We start from the raw sequence: 20,462 nt of genomic DNA, 5'->3' as shown, positions 1-20,462 counted from the left end.
GTTTGATCAAAATTATTTATTATTTCAATAACTAAATTCAGAATTTAATCTGTAAAATGTCTGAAAATGGTGAGAAATGAATTAATCAGTTAAATTGAAAGCAATCACCCCGTTATCAAAATTGAACTGGATCAATTTTGTGTTGACTGACTAATTAATTAATTGTTTCAGCTCTCATGTAAATCAATGACTTGGATAACTCTACCCTCGGCATCCATAATATGCTAAAACTATGATTAAAAGTTTTGAACAAAGATATTATAGGAAGTATACTTATAATAAAGTACAATAAGATTAACATAAGTAAAATTGTATGTATTGCAGTAATATGGTGATCCCTGAGCAGAGAGAGTCGCTTACAAGCCACCTAAATAAAGCTATAAACCAGACACAAACAACCCCCAACAGGAATATTATAAGAATATCATAGAAAACAGAATCACAGAGTGAACTTGATGCCATTGTAAACTCATGACAGAGTATATAAAGGAATAATATTGGAATACTTTGATGTTTTCTTTGTTGTTGTGACACTAAACTGTGTGCTGTTCTCGCAGAATCCCAAAAATCCTCCATCTGCTTTGAGTCGTCATCTCCAAAAAATGGTGTAACAGGACACCGGGAGGCTCGGCCTTAACCCCTTCACTGCCGGTTTTGTTTCATTGTTTCCACAATGAAAAACACACACACAGACCAGTGGGGGAATGTACTGTAACTAAGTACATTTGCTCCATAAGTACTGTACTTAAGTACACATTTGAGGCACTTGTACTTTGCTTAAATATTTCCATTTTAATACTACTACAAATACTGGACAACTTTAGTTACTTTGCATATTAAGATTTTTACACACAAAACTATGAAACTACTACAGGTTATCATAAATTAATAATATAGTACAATGATTTCTAATAATAATAATAATAAAAATAATGATAATAATAATAAAGTATAATAATTAAGTTACACTCGTAGAGGCCATTTTTCTGCATTACTTGTAATCGAGTATTTTCAACATGTTATTGCTACTTGTACTTTTTTACAAAGTAAAGGATCTGAGTAATTGTTCCACCACTGACTGTGACTAGCAAGTACAATGCAGTTGTAGTAAATATAGAAATATATAGAACTTTATACATAAATTCAAATCGGTATAACAACCAAAGCAACATGTGCTATGATTGTATTACTTTAGTATAATGGTTAAAGGGCCAGTGTGTAGGATTTAGTGACAGTGGTGTGATACCCCCTGGCCTCACGCCATTTTCTGTTCTTGCAGCCATGCTGAAAATTATTTCTCATTTTAAAGAACCAGTGTTTAGTCTTTATATTTTTATAGGAAGCTCTTCCACCGAGCCCACCATGTTGCACTGCCATACAGTAGCCCCAAAGGAACAAATCAAACAGTGGCTGTAAAGAGTGCCTTTCGTGTTGTTCATGCTTCAAGCAGCCACCACAGAGAAGAGTGAGGCGAGGGGTATTCAGTCAGTTGCAATCTGCAACCTCACCACCAGATGCCGCTAGATCCTACACACTGGTCTTGTAATCACGTCATGACCTGGATTCAGTGTTTTCTGTAGATCCATTAGTAAATTAAGAACACTAGTACAGCTGCTATAATGCACATTGGCCACCGTCACAACAGGTATTACTACTTTATCGGGATTACTACAGTGAATACTGCTGTTACAATTCTCTCCTACTGCAGATAGCCTACTGTGGATGCCTTTGGAGTCCATTTTGATGTAAATCCACTGAGATTTTTTTCACTTTTTTATGTAACACATTTACTGATGCATGATGTCAAATCAATGGAACTTTTCCACTCGAGTCTGATTGTATGATATCTTATTGACAGTGAACCGTAATGCTGGGATGAAAACTACAGGACATATAATGAAATTAAAAAAAAAAAAAAAAAGGTTTATTTTGAGATTGATTCTTGTCAAATGGGCCTGGACTTGGCCTTCAAATAAACTGCTGTTACCAACATAAGTACTTAAAGTACTGATCCAACAGCTGCTAGCAGTACTAGTGACTACGGGCAGCGGGCTGCTGTGGCTCAGTGCTGCCGCTGTTGGACCCGTTCAAGCCTCCGTCGCTCCGCCGAAGCCAAGAGGTTAAAATGGGAAGAGCGGAAGGGGGAGGAAGGGGGAGGAAGGAGGAAAAGGGAAGGTCCTGTCTTCCTTCAGACGGAGTGAAACTAGTTAGAAGCCACTGTTACTTTAACTTTTCTTTAATGCTTCAATAAAACGTCCGTAGCTTCGCGCCGCGGTCAGCCCTCAAAGCGAAGCGGGCGGGCCGAAGGGACCCGCGGTTGTTGGACGGCGGCATGTCGGAGGGATCCGGGGCGCCTGGATGTGACTGGTAGGTGGGTAAAACTCTGCGAGGTCTCCCCGCTGCTGGTAAACAACTTCGGGCAGAGCAGGCGGGCTGCTGCGGGGACACTTCAACTCCACCGACCTGAGAGAGACTTTAAATAACGTCAGTAATCGAGATTAAGATTATTTTTTGTTAAACTTGAAGTAAGTTTTTGATCAGACTCACTGTAATTTGTCTAAACTGTGCAGAAGAGAAGGACCTTGAACCAGGCTACAACTCACTACATTCAATAGATAGATACCAATTCATTTACTGCTATAAAATACACACCAATATCTCATCAAATCAGTATGAATATTCTTTTTTAACCTAATTTAAGAGTTTAACTTAAATCACAAACGAAAACACTGTCACCTTACTGCTTAAATGTCCCAAACATCTTCTTTAAATCCATATGACTCACTTTTTAACAACATACTATGTGAAGTGTTAGTAGCATGGGGTTTTAAGAGTATTTAAGGACAGGTTGCATTTAGTAATAGTCAACCAAACCGACTTGTCTGAGTTTAATAATAGGTTGATTCATGCAGGCTCCAGCCATTAAAGGATTTTTGTGTGTTTTTGTGCAGGTTTACAGGATCACTGATGGGTTACCGTGTCTGCCCAGTTTACCTTTTAATACAGTATCAGTAAATTGCACTGATGAACATACTACATTTTTTAATGCAGGACTTTTATTGTTAAATGACTATTTCTATATTGAGGTTTTGCTAAAAAGTCAAAATATTTCTTCGACCTCTGTACACAGGAAAGCTCGAAGAAGCACAGTTATAAGATTACATTTTAAATATTATGATACAAGATAAACCTTATTATAGTCTAACTTATAACAGTATTAACTAAATTAACCTTTTCTGTAAATTTCAATCCCCACACCTCAAAAATAATTGGTTCAGTTTCAGTTAGATTATTGACTGTTGATTTATTATTCATGTATTCTCAACCAGGAGGAGGTTAAAACACATATTTGAGTCGTTGAAAGGCTTTGGTCATCGTTATACCCTATCCTGTTTATTTTCAGAGAGGAGGATGGATGGAGAGAAAGAGACGGCCGAGGAGAAGGAGGAGGAGGAGGAGGAGGAGAAAGGGCTTCATCACATCGCAGCGGCGAGCTCTGTGGACTATTCAAGCCTTCCCATCATGCACTGGGAGGACTTGAGCCAGCGGATAGCTGAGTTGGAGAAACAGGAGCAGGAGAGGAGGGAAAGGTCAAAGGTCAGCCATGCAGACAAACGTGTTGGTATTTCCTGGATAAGCTGGGGTTCAGTTATCCCAGCAAGGTTAGCAGTTTAGTGGTATTATTCCCCAAAAAGACTACTTTTCCCATAAGGCTTGGTGTCCTCTCTCCCTGATGAGAGTTAACATTGAGCTCTTACTGGAGGGCCGACTCTGTTTACTGAAAAGAAAAGTTTCACACCTTCATGCAGACTTTTCCTGCTCAGTCTTTGCTGGTTTTCATGAGTCTGCGCCTCAGATTCAGCCTGATGGGAAGTTGTGAGGTTGTATTTTTTACACGGGAAGTCGAGCTGGGCATTAAAGGAGTTTATAGTTTGAGTGTAGTACAGTTTAAGTCATGTGAACACTGTTTGCAGCCTCCGTATACTTAACCTCCCTGCTTTGTTTTGATTTGTGTACTTGTTTGGTCAAAACTGGAATTACCAACATGAGGAATTAAAACTGTATTTATTTTTCTGCCATGACAGCTTCTCATACGTTCAGCGAAAGTTAAACTGACACTCTAAAAATAGTTCTGTTAATGTTGTGCTCACTGCTTGTTCCTGCTGAAAACAAGAAGAAAAGCGGAGAATTGGGAAAACACCCCTCGCACTTAGTTTGCCTGTATGACTTCAGCCGGATGCTCTGCAGGTGTATTATGGGAAATGTAGGCTCCGGTGTATTTTCAGTCTTATTTAAACTCTCTCTGTACGTCATGCAAGTCAAATCACTGGAGAACTCTTTTATTTGAGTTCTTAGTTATTTCAGCTGTTTCCTTCATCGTTTGTATTCTTGTCTCGGTCTGATAACATTCCAGAAGGGATGAGAACATGTTTGTTGTGGCTATAAATCCACCGAACACAGTTTGTAATTCACACTGTGGAAGGAGCGAAAATGAGACGAGTGGGAGGGTTCAGCAACCCTCACATTACAGAGATGCTCTGCGGATCATTGCTGCATATTTCTGCATTCTCGGGTGGCATAATGATAACTGTGAAAACGTCCCAACACCAGTTCCCTCTGAGCTTCAGTAGATGGCCTCAGATCAGACCTGCCTGTGCTTCTATTCAGACCGTTTGTCTTTTCTTACTTGATTTCTGATCTGTCTGCTGCCGTTAAAGGGCTTTTCTTTCATCAGTGAATTATTTTGCTAATTTTCCTTTTCCTACAGGAAAGTCCTCAGAAATAATAAAACCAGGTTAACTGATCATTTGTTGTCAGATAATCTGTCTGGGATCTTATTGTGATAATTGTGCCTACTTGTCTTCCTGCAGAGAGGGACAGGGGTGACGATGGAGGAGAGTCAAGGGGGAGTGTGGGGGGACGTCTGGGAGGAAGACGAGGAAGACTTCAGAAGGTGTCGAGTAACACAGAGGTAATGTACACAGTTCAGCTCATAATGTTCAGTTTTTCTTTACAACAGTTTTAGTGGTAACAGGTGATAGTTTCATGATTGGGTATGAGAGGGGCATCCTGGAAAGGCTCAGTCGTTCACAAGCGAGGATGGAGCGAAGTTCACCATTTATCCATGATTGGATAAAGGAGATTAGTACATGAGCTCAGGAACACTTTGTAAAATTATTATTGGTAAACACTGTTTGTTTATAAATGATTGCATTCTGTTCTTAAATATGTTTTCCACAGAGTCCCAACTTTTTTAGATCAGGGTTGTAATTTGTGGTTCTAGTCCGAGGTCTTTTTGGAGGCTGGAAGACAAATGCTGCGGCACATTCATGGTTTTGGTATTAATTTAAATATCCAGGACCATTTATGTCTACTTTTAGAACATTTTGCAGACAACAGTATTCAGTTTGTCACGGCAGCTAAACAGACAAGAAGACTGAACCAATGCATGAGGAGAGAAGGTGCAGATGTTTCAGACAGGAGACCACTGGGTATGATGTGGATCTACAGATTGTCACGTGAAGCAGCGGTCAGTCTGTTGTCAGTGTGAGCACAGACTCTGGTCTGCAGTGTAGTCTGCATCATGAGGAATATAATAATGGATTAATATATAGGAAAATAAATGGATAAAAACAAAGTAAATCTTGGGGTGTGAAAGGGGAAAGCATGTAAGTTTAAACTATTTTATTTACTGATGGTTTTTATAAAACCTGATTTCAGCACCCCCACTTCCTACACCCATAGTTTGAATTTGACCACATTGTGTCTCCAAGTGTCTGTGAACAAAAACAAAAACACAAACTATGATCTCAGAATGACCACGAGGCTGAATCAGCACCTCAGTAACACAAACACAGCTATTTCTTTTGTACCAGGCTTATTTACGGTCTCTGCAGTTTATATATGTGTGTGTGTGTGTGTGTGTGTGTGTGTGTGTGTGTGTGTGTGTGTGTGTGTGTTTTATTAATATTCTTCTCTTGTCTTGTTTTCTTATTTCAGTTAGATTTTACACTTTTCTCTATTTTGCTTTGTTGTTTTGACTGTAAAAGACTTACTAACGTGTTAAGAAAAATACTATACACAGCGTATCATTATATTAATACATTATGATTATATAAAATTAGAAACCGTTTAAGAATCTGGAACCAGCAAGTGTCAGTTCATTGATTATTCTTTTAATCATTTCAGCACAACAGAATGTGTTTGTGAAATCTGTAAAACAATTCAAAACGTCACAAAATGACTGAGAGAAGAATCAGAATTTGTGTTAACTGCAAACTAGAATCATGATAATGGTTAATTTCTAATTTTGTTTAAGCTTAATTTGGAAAATTTGCTTCACTCTGAGGCCGGATGGTGACAAAAGGACATAAGCATGAAGCTCTGATGTGAACGTCTCAGAATGCGCACTGAATGCGAACTGTCCTCTACTTGAAGCATCAGCTCTCCATCTGCTGAAGCTTCAGGATGTTTATTATCTGTTAACAGATTTCACAACCACAGAAACCTGCAGCTGTGCTTCATCAACAACAGCGACAGTGAAGACGAGGAGGAAGGAAGCAACAAAAAGGTCCCTTTCTGACGGGTGTTGTGTATTCTTTACATCACTGCTGACTACAGCTGGGTATCAGTTAAATATTTAAATGTGTCAATGCAATACTTGAGTTTCAGTACAAATACAGGAACAATACTTGTTTCGGTAGAATTATCATGGTGGGGAAATGAACTTCTATTCAGCCAAATCTGAGCACAGAAACTCAAGACTGGTCTCTACAGAATCAGTTCCAAATGTGCAGCTTCATAAGTCCATGAATACTTGTGTAATTTTTGATCTTTGGAAAAGTTCTGATGTTTGTAAATGTTATTTTCATGCTATTTGTTGACAGAATTGGTCAACGTCTTTGTAATCATTTCAAAAATTTAGACTTTGGTCCAGCTTCAACAAAAGCATTTTCTCCAGTGATCTGACCACTGACCTTAGATCTCCATCAGGTCTCCATTGAAACAGGGGGCAATGGTTGCCATGCTGCTGGGCTGAAACAGGAAGTGGCCGTTGCTCTGAGGACGCTGAGAGACAAACTGCTGGCTGAGCAGAAGGAGAAGGAGGTAAGAGGAAGGAAAGAAGGAAGGAGGGAGGGAAGGAAAGAACATTCTTTGTAAGAAGTGCAGAAGCAAGAAGGAAAAGAAACAAACAAAACAAAGAAAAAATTCAATCATCAAAAAAGTGTGTGTGTGTGTGTGTGTGTGTGTGTGTGTGTGTGTGTGTGTGTGTGTGTGTGTGTGTGTGTGTGTGTGTGTGTGTGTGTGTTGCAGCATCTGGCCAGCAGCAGTGGTGTTGCCAAGAGGAAACATCTGGAGCGTTGGGAGCTGCAAAAGTGTTCATTGCAGCAGCTCAGCAGTTTGAGAGCATCACTTCAACAGGACGTACATGGTACACACACACACACACACACACACACACACACACACACACACACACACACACACACACACATACATAGTTCAACTATCAGACACACCCTCTGCAGTCTTGGAAGGTGGCTCTGAGAAGCTGTGTCTTGCTCCTTCATGGACAGCCGCTGTGTTATAATGGATTCTAATGGAAATCCAACCACAAGGAGAAAAAGCATCAAAATGTTCTGAGAAACTTCCAACTGTGACGTGTGACTGACGTGATTTCCTCAATGTTCTTCCACATAGAAACACTTGGAGTTTCCTGGAAATCTGTTTCTGAGAAATCAGGTTTTTTCAGTTTGGGCAGCAGACGTTATAGCAGCTAGAGGACCAAAGGGGATACGATGCCCAATGAAACGCACCATCACCTTGAATAAAAATACAGATTTCTCTATGTTTTGACCATTGTAAACATTTGGGTTAATTTAAGTACACAACTCAACAAACTATATAACATAGGTCTAGTTGTTCTAAAATCTTTTAATGCAGAAATGTTACATATTGTACCTTTCATTCCTACCCTGAAACAGTTGTTAAATATGAGCCCCAAGGTAACTCCTCCCACAACTTAATATGTTCCAAATATTCATGTTTGTGCTGAAAAAGGGCAGAATAACAAATTCCATTTTGTTCTGAGCTGGTTAGCTGTTGGTCACTTGTGTTTAGCGTAAGGAAACGTTGTTGCCTACAACAGAGTACCAATGCATCACTTACTCTTTGATTCTGTCTTTGATTTTCTTCCAGCTCTGAGCTCCGAGCTGGTGGCCCACCTGTTGGTACGAGACCAGCTGAGGACGAAACAGGATGCCATGCTGCTTGATGTGCAGGACCTGACCTAAGACCAGGACCACAGACTGGGACGGTCCACACAACTGAGACAAACATTTGTCCACTCTGGGACCAGGTGGGGCTGCTCGTTGATGTCAGCCCAGGAGCCATTTACTTCAATAAAATGTTAGCTGACCTGCTAATTTATCTGACAAATCACCAGCATTCAGGACAACAAGAGGGAAATACAACTGGATGATCAGGTTAAAAGGAATTGAATCACCTGAAAATGACAGAAAGTTGTGCAGCATTGCCCTGACTTCAAAACTGATGACAAATGACAAACTTGAAACTAACAGAATTACGTCAACGACAGGATGAGATTTCAACACGTGTCCAAAGGAAAAGTCGTTTGCGTCAACTGATGTGAGAAGAAATAACCTTGAACAGACAGAGAGTCAGTTTCAAATCAACAAAGGAACAAAGGTTTCGGGTGGATTGTTTGGAAGCCAAATCCAAACGTCAACATCTGTGTCAGTTTCTGGCTACTGAGGACAGTGATGAACTAGCCAGAGCTACAAGGCCTGTAAAGAATGACAAAAACAAGCTCCTGGATTTTGTCATAATTTCCTCTAAACTGCACTCAACCATTTAGTTTGAGTAGTGTTAGATCTCTGATCTGTTAAGCTCCTCAGGACCACTGTTTTCAAGCTTGTGGCTAGTCTCAGTGGTTCTACCTGAACATTAGAGGCCCAGAAGGGCGGTGAGGGGGTTGTAATTTGACAAAGGGGGTCAGAAATTAAACCATCCTCTCTGATGACACCATTTACACATACTAAATATAAAGGGTTAGTAGATTGGGGGGCCAGCTCCCTCATTTTTCGTGAATGGATTATTAGCAGGTGACAGTTAATGATTGTTAATGATGGGCAAGATGTGGTGTTGAATTTCTGTCAGTGTATTTCACAGTTCCCCTTTCAGACATGCAGCTTAGCTACTTTATTATCAGACTGGCTCAGTATGACTTGGAGTTCAGTGCGTCTGATTGGATTGCTCCATCAGGGTTGGGAGTGAGTTGTTGCCCCAAATCAAGGTGAGGTTGAAGTATCTCAGGGTCCTGTTCACCAGTGAGGGTGAAGGTCTGGGGACAGCAGTAATCTGGGTGATGGACCGTACTGTTGTGGTTCAGAGGGAGCTGAGTGCAGAAGTGGGTGGTGGCTCAACCTTAGAGATAGGGTGAGGAGCTCAGACTTCCAGAGGGACCTCGGAGTAGAGCTGCTGCTCCCTCACATCAAAAGCTGAGGTTCAACATCTGGCTCCTCTCAAATGTCTTCCTTTGGAGGTTTCTGTGGGCACATCCAACTGGTAGGAGACCCCAGGATAGACTAGAGCCTAGAGAGATTATTTATCTCATCAGACCTGGGAAGGCCTTGGGAGAGAGTGACGACAGGACTACCTTGTTTAGCCTGCTACCACCATGAGATGGCCCTGGATACGTAGTAGAAAAGGGATGGATTCTTCCAAAATGCTAAGTGAACCTACATGAAAGTACAATCAGCATTACTATCATTAGAGGACATGTTGGGCTGACATAATGTATGACACTAAAAAAGCAATCGCTGAACAACAATCTGGATTTTAAAGACAGTTATGACATCCAGGGGGAATCTTAAAGGACCTCACAACCTATTTTCCCAATCAGTTTCTTACTATGATCTATCTTGTGCCAAAGTTAAAGTAGTTTTGGTTATTTCACGATAGATTTATGTCAGTATTTGTTTGTCTGTGCACCAATCAGCTAAGTTTGAAACTGAATCTGATGACAGTTGTGTTTTTTTTGTTGCCAGGCTACTGCTACTGCTAATTGGTGCTTATTTAGTCATAAACATTTCACGAGATAGAAGAAAAAGAAAGATTTCAAACCAGCTTTTCAGGGGATTTAAAATATACTCAAAAAACAAACAGAGATGAAATCCTTAGTCCTGCACAAAACAGAAGACGTCAGGCACTTCAGGCATGTAGGAACAAGAGCAATGTGTTAATCATAACAAAAACCCTTCATGAGCTACATGACTTCTTCATCAGACAAGTTTAGAAAACAATGTTGGTCGGTTTTCATGAGCAACTGAAGTTTGCTCTTTTTTTTACACGTTCAAACAATCTTGTTCTGACATTCTTTCTGCATTGAACTTTAATATTGGACACATATATGCTGTGGTGAAGTCTGTAAGAGTTTTTTTTTAGCCTTATCACAAATAGAAAAGTCCATATTGTACAACTCAATCTTTTTTTTTTATGAAAGTGAGACAAAAGAAGTGATCAGAGTTATCTATACATTTATATGCAAATGAGGGATTCTAACTTATTTAAGTTTTATTGTGTTTACTTACTTGTTATTATAACAAGGGAACATTACACTCATACAGCATGTGTAGCGAGACAAGCTCAACTTAACTGATGCATTGATATGTTGGTTGTTATACTTTGTTACTTTTACTTAAAAAACAAAAGGGGAATTTCACCAAAATTTGTTGCAAATAAAAGATACACATATTTATTTTGAATTTTGATATATATTGTCATGACTGAGCAAATGTAACATGGCCGTCCATTTGTTTTAAAAGTTAAAAAAGCAAGCAGTTGTATTGTTGTAATATTACCTAAATACAGAAAAAATAAAACAGTTCTTAATTTTGGTGGCATCCCTCTTTAACTAATGCTAAACACTTCAGGTACAGTCATTGATTACATTATTGTTTACTCATAAGAAATGCAAGGGAATAATGCGCTTAATGTAGTCAAGTATATGTGATGATGCACAGGAAATATTGCTGCCCTGTTTTGATGTTTTCTTCTTTTAAATCGATGTTTATGTTGCCACCTAAACATCAACTTCCAGAACTTTTTTTAAGGATGTGAAGTTGTATTCTGACTGCAGTAATTTACCTTTGGTTTATACTCGAGCCATTGATATTTAGATGATTTAAATGTGGCTTTTAACCACCACTAGCAATGTCCTCTAGTGCCTAACAAAGAAATGATATTTTGAAACTGATCAAATCCACTTTTTTCACATTGATTTGTGATAAGGAGCTCAGTGTTGTATTCATGGAAGACAATCTATTGCAAAGGAAATGTGTCTCTGTTACTTACATATAAAAAAGATTAAAGTCACATTAAAATTGCATTTTTAAACAAGCTTAATGTGTTTCTTCCTGAAACATCATACTGTGAGGGAGATTTCAAAACTGTCCAATAGTAATATTTTGTGCTTATGCTCCTAAAAATGAGGTAACAAACTGACAAGTTATTGTTTTTTATTTCATTTCATCTGTGACTTAAAGAGTATTTGTAGACATATTTTAAAATGTAAATACAATTATTTACAAATGGATTTGTAAATGTAAACATTAATTCTAAGATACACTTTATGGCATCCACTTTATTGCATCAATGTTTTTCATTTCACTGTAATCAGAAAAAGGCTCAACAAATGAAGCCGTACACTTTGAATGTAAAGAATCCACAGCTATGTTGCTTGAAAATACTCCACCAACAGTGGACAAGTCCTGCATTTAAAACTGTACTCAGCAAAACAGTATGTATTAATTTACTTAAAGTATGAGAAGTAAAAGTAGCTGTTTTGCAGTAAAATGTTCCCTGGCAGTGTTTTATTATTATATCTGACGTTTTTGGATTAACATTACTGCTACATTAATGTTTGTGCTGCATTTTACTAAGACGTTTCAGGCTGAGCTAATTTTAACTACTTTATATACTGTTGACTAATTTAATCTACAGCAATGCATCATATTCTATAAGATCATTGTATGTTTGCAGTGCTGCTGTCCTGTGCAAACCTCGTATCTCTAAAATGTTTCATGAACTCAGAAAAAACATTGTTTTTCAGCTTTGTGATGATGCATTTTCCAACTTATCCAAGAGGGTTTTTAAATAGTTTATTTTGAGGTAGAATTGTCTCAACCCATAAAGGAACACTTCATCCTTCAGTTTATCACAAACATTCAGAATCAACACATGTGGAGATACATTGTTTTCACAGGACAAGAAGAATTGGAATTGGAAACATCAGCCAGTTTTGTGACAATATCTGTGACTTTAGCTAGTATACGTTATGTAGCACAAGCTAAGCTATTTTACAGAGTATAAGAGTTGTTGATCCGTGGTTAAAACAGTGATAAAGCTCAGCTGAGTGTGCGGATATTGTTTAATCATGGTATTCATGAACATATATTTCCAAATTCTTCCAAATTATACATTTGTATCAAAGCATTTTATAGTCTGTACAACACATGACCCTCAGCTCAGGTAAGGAAAAACTGCACAAAAAACTGCTGGATATCCTTCCAGTAAAAAAAGTATTCCTTGCAGGAAGTGGCTGTCCAATCAGTTCCTTTTATTGTTTGTATTGTGCAAAAGCCGCAGTCAAACTTTATTACATAAAGTTGTCATTTTAGTGTTAAAACCAGTTTTAAAAAAAGCATTTGTAAGTGCTGAGCTAATGCTAAAGCTAGCGTCTGGGGTTGTCTACATGGAGCATGTGAAGCAGCATTGGTGTTATACTTTTGGCAGGCTAGGATTGAGAACTAGTATTCAAAAGCTAGCTAGCTAAGTTAGCAAGCTAAAAGAAAAGCCTAGAAACACGTTGCCTGTTTGTTGCTAAAATATGCAGTCAAACACTTGGGTTTGAACAGGCACAATCTTAACAACTGCTAACATATTAGCCATGTTGGCTATGTTGGATCAATTGCACTGTAGCAGTCACATACAGAGGAGTTTTTTTTGTTTGTTTGTTTTTTGCTGCAGGTTTTTTTTTTTTTTTTTTAAATGTCAGAGTGATTTGATGTCTTAACCCTCACTGTATTTATTCATATCTGTGCTACCTGTTCACTGTTCACAGTGCCTTATCGGTGGCTCTTTGACTGTGTGTTCACTGTCAGAGAGCCAGTCTCAGTATTTACCATAGGAATTAGAGTTGTTGTTGTTGTTCTTGATGATGATGATGATGGAATGAACGGAGCAGCAGGGTTGGAGGTAGAGGAGGAGGGGCTGATGTGTTCACTGTATTCACTTTGATTTCTAATTAAAGCCTCAGATAACGAGAGAGAGCGAGGAGGAGGAGGAGGAGGACGTGAGACACAAGCTTCAGCAGCTTCTCTGGAAGAGATGGTAAGTGATTTATATTTTATATTTTTATTTTGCAGAAAAGCAGCTTTATTGTCTATTGTTTTTGTCTCAAATAGCAGTTATTGATTAAAGGTCTGTATGTCATGTGCATTAAAAAGAAAGGATTCATTAAAGTATTACTTATATTTGGTCATGCTTAGCTCATATTCATTTTAATCGTTTTTAATGCAATATTGCCTCAGGAGCTCAAGAACATAAACCTTTGCATATTTGTTTTCTCTTTGAAAATGAGTTTCATATTATTAACCTTCTGTGTTTTAAATGTGTAGTCCATGACTATTTTCTCCAAACTGGTGTTAGTGGTTTAGTTTGTCGTTTTAGCAAGGACTGTGTGCAGAGCAGTTCAACACATTTATAGCACAATTATCCTTGAGCTAATTTACTTTTCCTGTTAACGATCCAGATGTACAAACGTAAGACCCAATACAACAGTAAATAAATTGCAATTAAACAAAAGATTAATCTGACAAATGTTTGGCAGCATTGGGATTTAAATACAAAAGACCTCAGAGCAAAGCCCTCAACTCTTTACGAACTATTTTTAATGTTTTTTTAAATCCTCAGTTGCTAAAAAGGGCCGGTGTGTACTATTAAAAGCGAACAGCTCAGAGCTGCACCGTGAGCGCCTCCTCCTCTTCCTCTGCAGTCCTTGTATAGGGTTTCATTCCTGCAGTTCTGACTGAATGAACGCTAATCAATTATTTACAGAGAAGCTGAAGGTCAGAGGAGAAACCCCAAGAGACCCTTCGGCCCTGAAACAGACACTTCTGAGCCACAACTCCACCAACGAGACCCGATGAGACCAAGAGGACAATCAGAACAAGGAGGACAACTGAAGGTAAGGCCAAACTCACTATGGTCCAGAATGATCTTCTGAATGTGAAATACTGGTACTGGATTGGCGGAAAGCAGCAGTTTCGCTTGATTCAAACTGTTTTAATTCAGGTTTAGTTGAGTCTTTACAGTTCAAATGCTTCAAACTGGTCTAACTGGACAGATTTCAAATGTTTCATACAAGGTTAACCAATAAGGTAAATCCAGCTGTGGCATCTTAGTCAATGTACAAAAATAGAAGTGCTGAAATGATTGAATAATTGATTACTCAACCAACAGAAAAATAACTGACAAAAGTTCTCATAACTGAGTAATAGTTTCAGTCATTTTTAAAGCACAAATGCTGATCTTTCTTTATGTCTGTGAAGATTCTCAGTCATTCAGGTCATGCTTATCCAAGGTTGCATCTAGGGCCACTGGACTTGGTTGTAGATACTTGAAAAATAAAGTGGAGAGAAGTAGAGAAGCCATCCCTCAACAGAGGAGGAGGTCTACTACTCTCCTTATCCCCCACCAGCCCTTCCCAGGAGATTTAACAACTGCTCAGTTGGCCTCATGTGACAACCCCAACGACTGCCGTTTACACCAGGCCTCAGGTGACTCCAATATCTAAGGACTGCCTTTACAACAGACAGGAGCACTAACGAACCAGGTGGTATCCATGACCTTGATAACAACTCCACAGAGGTTAAATGTGTAGGACTTCCCCACAACCAGTTAGATCTGAGGATCTGGATGAAAGGAGAAACATTTTCAAGTATCCACATCTCAATCCATTTGCCCTGGATTCAAAATCCCTTGACCAATCATCCTCTAGTTTCTAGAGTCCCCAGTGTGAGGATTTGTTCTGTTTTCTCTATTCTATTTGATAATAAACTGAATATCTTTGCAAATTCTGGTCAGACTAAACAGGCAGCTTTGTGAAACTGTATTTAGGCACAGTGTTGCTTTGACATAAATGCTAATGTTAACATATTAAGAAGAAGAAGAACGCACTTTTTATTATCACAGCTTTACATATACATGCACCACAAACATTACATGCACACGTCATGCTTTTTTGTGAAATTAATTCTCCGCGTTTGACCCATCCTTGGTCTGTCGATCCTGAGCGGAGCGGTGGGCTGCCAGCTGCCCGCCAACAGCGGCGCCCGGGGACTTTCTTTCGTCACCAGTCACCAGTCGGTGGTGATCTTCTTGCATGTTTTTAGTGGGGGTTATTTAAGGAGGAAACCCCGGGTGAACACGGGGAGAACATGCAAACTCCACACAGAAAGGCCCCCTTTTTTCCTTGAGCAGCAGGCACCGAAGGCATGGTGGAGGACACGCCACCAGCGCCCACAACGGGACTATAATGACAATACTTATGTGCTGTTGTTGAGCAGGTACAATGTTTACCATGTTCACCATCTTAGTACAGTGTAGTGTAGTATAGTATGCTCCCAAGGTAATTAGCGGTAAACACGAGGTATAGCTGAGGCTGGTGGGGGTGTCATTAGTTTTGCAGATATTCGCAAGACCATTAATGGGTTAAATCATAAAAATGTTATCTGCACTTAACCAAAATTCATCCCAAAACATATATAATGTACAATGGCCATATCCTACTTTCTGATTACATATTCTTTATGTCTACTGACCATGAACCAAATGCCTCAACAGCTGGAACAAACCACCTACCTGCTGTACAGAAAGGCTTCATAAATGGAGAGAGGTTTCCGGAAAGTTTTGTTAATGATTGAGGGGCTAATTGAGCGAAACACAGTCTTCATCAGCAAAACACCGGTGGTACATTCTGAACGAGCTTTTCCAAACTAATGACAGTGTGTTTTCTTTCCCTTCTTTGTCGCAGAAACTCCCTCCATATCGAAGAGACATGGGTCAGTCGACAGTGAATAGAGACAAAGATTAGATAGATAGATAGATAGATAGATAGATAGATAGATAGATAGATAGATAGATAGATAGATAGATAGATAGATAGATAGATAGATAGATAGATAGATAGATAGATCAGAGGAAGGACAAATGAAGGAAACCTCAGTGAATAAGAAGACTTGACGGAGCTGAGATGACGCCAGAGGAACCTGAACTGAACCAGCTCTGCCAGAAATAGCCTTCATCATGGGATTGAGCCAAGCCTCCCAAATCACTCCAGACACTGATTTGTTGGCGGCAGCAGCAGCAGCAGCAGCAGCGAGTAACCATCCCAACACTTCTGGCACCTTGCCCACGTCGTCCCTCCCTCCGCCATCCTGTAGCATTGATGAATCCTACAAGTATGTCTTCCTGCCTGTTTGCTACTCGCTGACCTTCCTTTTCAGCCTTACTCTCAACTCCGTGGTGCTGCTGCGCTCCTGCCGCCACCAGGGCAGTTGCTGCGGTGGTGGCAGCAGCAGTGGCGGTGGGCGACGCTGGAACACCTCACTGATCTACATGGTGAACCTGGCCACCACTGACCTGATGTATGGTCTGTCACTGCCCTTCCTGGTGGCGAGCTATGTGCTGAGGGACCGCTGGGTGTTTGGGGACTTCATGTGCCGCCTTGTCCGCTTCCTCTTCTACTTCAACCTCTATTGCTCCATCTTCTTCCTTACCTGCATTTCCGTGCACAGGTAGGACCCTCGGGAAACATGCCAGCCCAATAGAAATAACACAGGTGCTCTTAGATGATTCTTCTGATGTAATTATTGCTTTCAGTTTTGAGACTTTTGAACTGGTGATTAAAATAAGATGCTGCTTTGTTTAAACTTTATTTATCCATTTTTGGGGGGTTTACTTTCATTTACTGACTGTAGCTACACCTGTAACCAGACACCACAGAACACGAACAGAGGTCCCATGTTCATGCCCCATAGAATCAGAGCTGTTTTGGTGGCACAAGGGTGACCTACACAATATTCATCAGGTGGTTTTTATGTTGTGGTCGATCAGTGTATCTTCTTGGTATGTTAATTTTTAACGGCCCTTACATGTGCTATTTGAACATTCATTTGCTTACAGGAAAATTGCACTATGACACATATTAGCAAGGCCAATGTAGCAAGCTAGCTGATTCTCCTGACCTTTGAGCCAATCAGAAATGATTGGTGAAATGTTTGGAAAAGGGCCAAGTTAGTTGATGGGTTTCAGAAACAAATGAGCCAGGTTTAGGTTCAAACCCCCTAAGTTGCCAATCTGTCTAGACTGTTTCCTCACTCTATCACACAAACCTGTGGAAGATCAATAGTGACAAAACAATCAATGTGAAAATTAAGATTTAAATGAATGTAATCCCAGGCTGCTTCTTAGTTTGGTACATCAGCTTTTACATTCATCTGACAAACTTAAAAAGGTTATGTATTCCATTCATGACAATGAATCTCTGCTAGAAACCCTCAGCTAAGCACCTGAGACTCAATGTATCCAAGTGTTTTTAAAACTAAAGAGATTTAAAGCAATGGATTCAAACTCACCCCTGGTTGTCTGTACACAGGTACCTGGGGATCTGCCATCCGATGAGGACCATCACTCTGGAGAGCAAACGGGTGGTGAAGGGGACCTGTGCTTTGGTGTGGGTGGTGGTCTTCATTCTCACCTGCCCCATCTTCAGGTTTGCCCAGACAGGATACGTCAGGCGCAGAGGTGGTGGAGTTGTTGAGTCTGGAGGGGCAAGGGAAGGTGGCAACAGTACAGGATCTCAGGTGGAGGACGAGGAGGGATACATGAACTGCTGGGATGATGCCATTGATAAAGAGTTTGCTGACTATGTCCCATACGGCATCGTCCTCCACCTGCTGGGCTTCTTTGTGCCCTTTGTCATCATCGCCTGGTGCTACTCTCAAGTGGTCAGGACGATATTTCAGACCCTGCGTTCCCCTCCCAGTTCCATAGAGGGGGGGGAGGATGGTCCAGTGGGAGACGGGGCTATTGATGGAGTTCGAGAGCGGGAGAGAACCTCGGTCTCCATTTCTGGATCACAGTACTCGCATTATATCCGGCGGCGACGGAAATCCATTAAAACCATTGTAACCATCACACTGTTGTTTGCGCTCTGTTTCCTGCCCTTCCACGTGACCCGGACACTGTTCTTGCTTCTGCGGCGAGGGCAGCTCGGTGGCTGCAACGTCATGAAGACTGTCTCCATCTGCTACAAGGTCACCCGGCCGCTGGCATCCTGCAACGCTTGGCTCAATGCTCTCCTCTACTTTCTGACAGGGGATAAGGGCACCCCCTGCTGCTGGCCGGCAGAACACACTGTCCGCAGAGACCGCCGAAGTGGTTCCCTCTGGTGGCCACTGAAGATCCTGAAAAAAGAGGGAATGGGAGAGGACGACCAGGAGGTGGCTGAGAGGGTTGAAAGGGAGGTGCACATAGAAAACGAGTCCAAGTCTTCAAGGGTCATCTTCTAGAAGGTTTTAATGCTGGTTTCTTAAAAACAGCCCATGATACACCAAGAAAAGATTTAGCAGTTTAACAGAAAACTCTCCAGTAGTGTTGAATATTCAATCCAAATTTCGCTCCAGAGCTCCAGTCAAAGCACAAACAATGGAAAACCATGAGGAAAACATGATGGAAATGACATTTCTGTTAGTTTCATGTATTAATGTGAGGAAGGTTATGGTCTCCTCATTGCTCCACACAGATCTGATTTGTTCCATTTCCTTGCACTGTCGCATTTTGCGAGGTGACAAGGTGACAACTTTTTTGCAATATTTAATATTTAAACTTTTCATGAATTTCTGGCTTTGCTAGTAATTTGAAAATGTACTTTAAGATATTTGATGGCTGATTTCCTCACTCAGTTTTTGATAGTTGGTTAAATGGACACATTTTGGTTGGTACCAAAAAAGTATTTAATATGCAGCACTACTGTTTAGACGTGTTACTGTATCAGATGAATTTCACTGAGTCAAGTCAACGAGAAACACTCAGCTTTTCCATAAAACAAAATGACATGATGTTTAGCACAACCTCATAGCTCCTGCTGTGAATATTAAACAGAAATTCCTGAATCAAAGTCCTGAATCAGAAATGTGTGGATCTGATAGAGGGGATGTTTATTTAAGCCTCTCAAATGACTAATTCACTAAATAACTCAAACTACATTTTTGGTCTTTTAAATTAGCAATTTGTACCATAACTCTCTTAATTTCCTCAGAATACTAAAATTACTAATACTGTTAATTAGTTTACTGAAATTTGTCCTCCTCAGTGTGGACCACTTAAATTTAACATTCTTTTATTTAGATTCTGGATTGAGCTACATGGAAATACTTGTGGCTTTGGCTGCTCCAACCACACTACACTCATTCTAAACAGGTTCTGAATATCGTGTTCAGTTCATACTGGAAAAGTGGCCAAATGAAGCATATTCAAATCAGGCAGTATGCAGACTAAATATGATTACTTTTTTTTGTGTCCTTTCATGGACATTATGCTCCCACAATGCAAAGTGCAACGGAAATAAAAGTGGCTGCTCACAAAATAACATAAATTGTTGCTGGTGGTGAAACAGCTCTTGGAAAACAAGAAAATGTATTAAATCTTGCTCACTTTGTGAATTTAATTGGCACTGATGTTATAAATCCACAGTTTATTAAAGTTTTGATTACATGTCATTTCCTGTTACTACAAAATGGTAAAATATATTGATTTTTTTTTACTAACGATTTATAAAGATTACGTTGTAGTACATAATGCGTAGAATTTATATGTAGAATGGATTTGGGATACTACACTGATTGGGTTTCATTTTAGGGCAGAAATGCACAAATTAATTTTTTTTTGTTAATCTTTTAAATAAAATAAACTGTCAAAAACTAGTGGAGAATGCTCCAACAGTACAAGGTGACGCAGTCAAATGTCGTTTTTTCAACCATCAGTCCGAGAATGTTTAACATGATCTTAGCAGATAAATGACTTAAATGATTGTAACGCACACCCCCCCCGCCAACAGCTGGAAAAAAGAAAGTCGACCTTTGACCCTGTGACATAAACTTGAACTGTTCTGTCGAGTTTTAACAGGTTCCTGACTTCATTGTTATGTTCTCATGTTCGTTAAGACACACCTTCACTTAATCCTGGAACATGTACTAAATAAATGTGATTCTTAAAAAAGGTGACACTCTCCTGTAAATGCCATGTAAAACCCTGAATGGCAGCCATGTTACTGACCTGCACTAGTGTCTGAATGTATTTCCTTCAAAGAGCAACAC

The 20,462-nt window shown here is 39.8% G+C and overlaps 2 protein-coding genes across 4 annotated transcripts; both read left to right on the top strand.

Moving 5' to 3' along the window:
* Positions 1 to 2,171: 2,171 nt before the first annotated feature.
* LOC139344837 (schwannomin-interacting protein 1) lies at positions 2,172 to 11,415 on the top strand. Of its 3 annotated transcripts, none has more exons than XM_070983240.1 (7): positions 2,172 to 2,367; positions 3,404 to 3,597; positions 4,872 to 4,972; positions 6,490 to 6,571; positions 6,994 to 7,107; positions 7,315 to 7,432; positions 8,200 to 11,415. In XM_070983240.1, the coding sequence occupies exons 2-7, from the start codon at positions 3,412 to 3,414 to the stop codon at positions 8,292 to 8,294; spliced, it is 696 nt and encodes a 231-aa protein (XP_070839341.1). In that variant the 5' UTR covers positions 2,172 to 2,367; positions 3,404 to 3,411; the 3' UTR covers positions 8,295 to 11,415. The 3 variants fall into 3 exon arrangements, with proteins under 3 accessions (XP_070839341.1, XP_070839342.1, XP_070839343.1); XM_070983241.1 differs by having other exon boundaries at positions 2,213 to 2,371; XM_070983242.1 differs by lacking the exon at positions 2,172 to 2,367 and adding an exon at positions 2,950 to 3,011.
* Positions 11,416 to 16,389: 4,974 nt separating this feature from the next.
* On the top strand, positions 16,390 to 18,656 carry LOC139344838 (P2Y purinoceptor 3). The gene is made up of 2 exons (XM_070983243.1): positions 16,390 to 16,880; positions 17,741 to 18,656. The coding sequence occupies exons 1-2, from the start codon at positions 16,390 to 16,392 to the stop codon at positions 18,654 to 18,656; spliced, it is 1,407 nt and encodes a 468-aa protein (XP_070839344.1).
* The last annotated feature ends 1,806 nt before the right edge of the window (positions 18,657 to 20,462 follow it).

Source organism: Chaetodon trifascialis, chromosome 16 (genome assembly GCF_039877785.1).
Source record: "Chaetodon trifascialis isolate fChaTrf1 chromosome 16, fChaTrf1.hap1, whole genome shotgun sequence".
Classification (NCBI taxonomy): domain Eukaryota; kingdom Metazoa; phylum Chordata; class Actinopteri; order Chaetodontiformes; family Chaetodontidae; genus Chaetodon; species Chaetodon trifascialis.
Note: the sequence above shows the minus strand (reverse complement) of the source record. Positions and strands in the feature narration are given on the sequence as shown.

Coding starts and splice junctions, on each gene's coding strand:
- LOC139344837 (XM_070983240.1), top strand. CDS start 3,412: ATGGATGGAGAGAAAGAGACGGCCGAGGAGAAGGAGGAGGAGGAGGAG. Junction 7,108..7,314: donor CTGAGCAGAAGGAGAAGGAG/GTAAGAGGAAGG, acceptor TGTGTGTTGCAG/CATCTGGCCAGCAGCAGTGG. Junction 7,433..8,199: donor ACTTCAACAGGACGTACATG/GTACACACACAC, acceptor ATTTTCTTCCAG/CTCTGAGCTCCGAGCTGGTG.
- LOC139344838 (XM_070983243.1), top strand. CDS start 16,390: ATGGGATTGAGCCAAGCCTCCCAAATCACTCCAGACACTGATTTGTTG. Junction 16,881..17,740: donor ACCTGCATTTCCGTGCACAG/GTAGGACCCTCG, acceptor GTCTGTACACAG/GTACCTGGGGATCTGCCATC.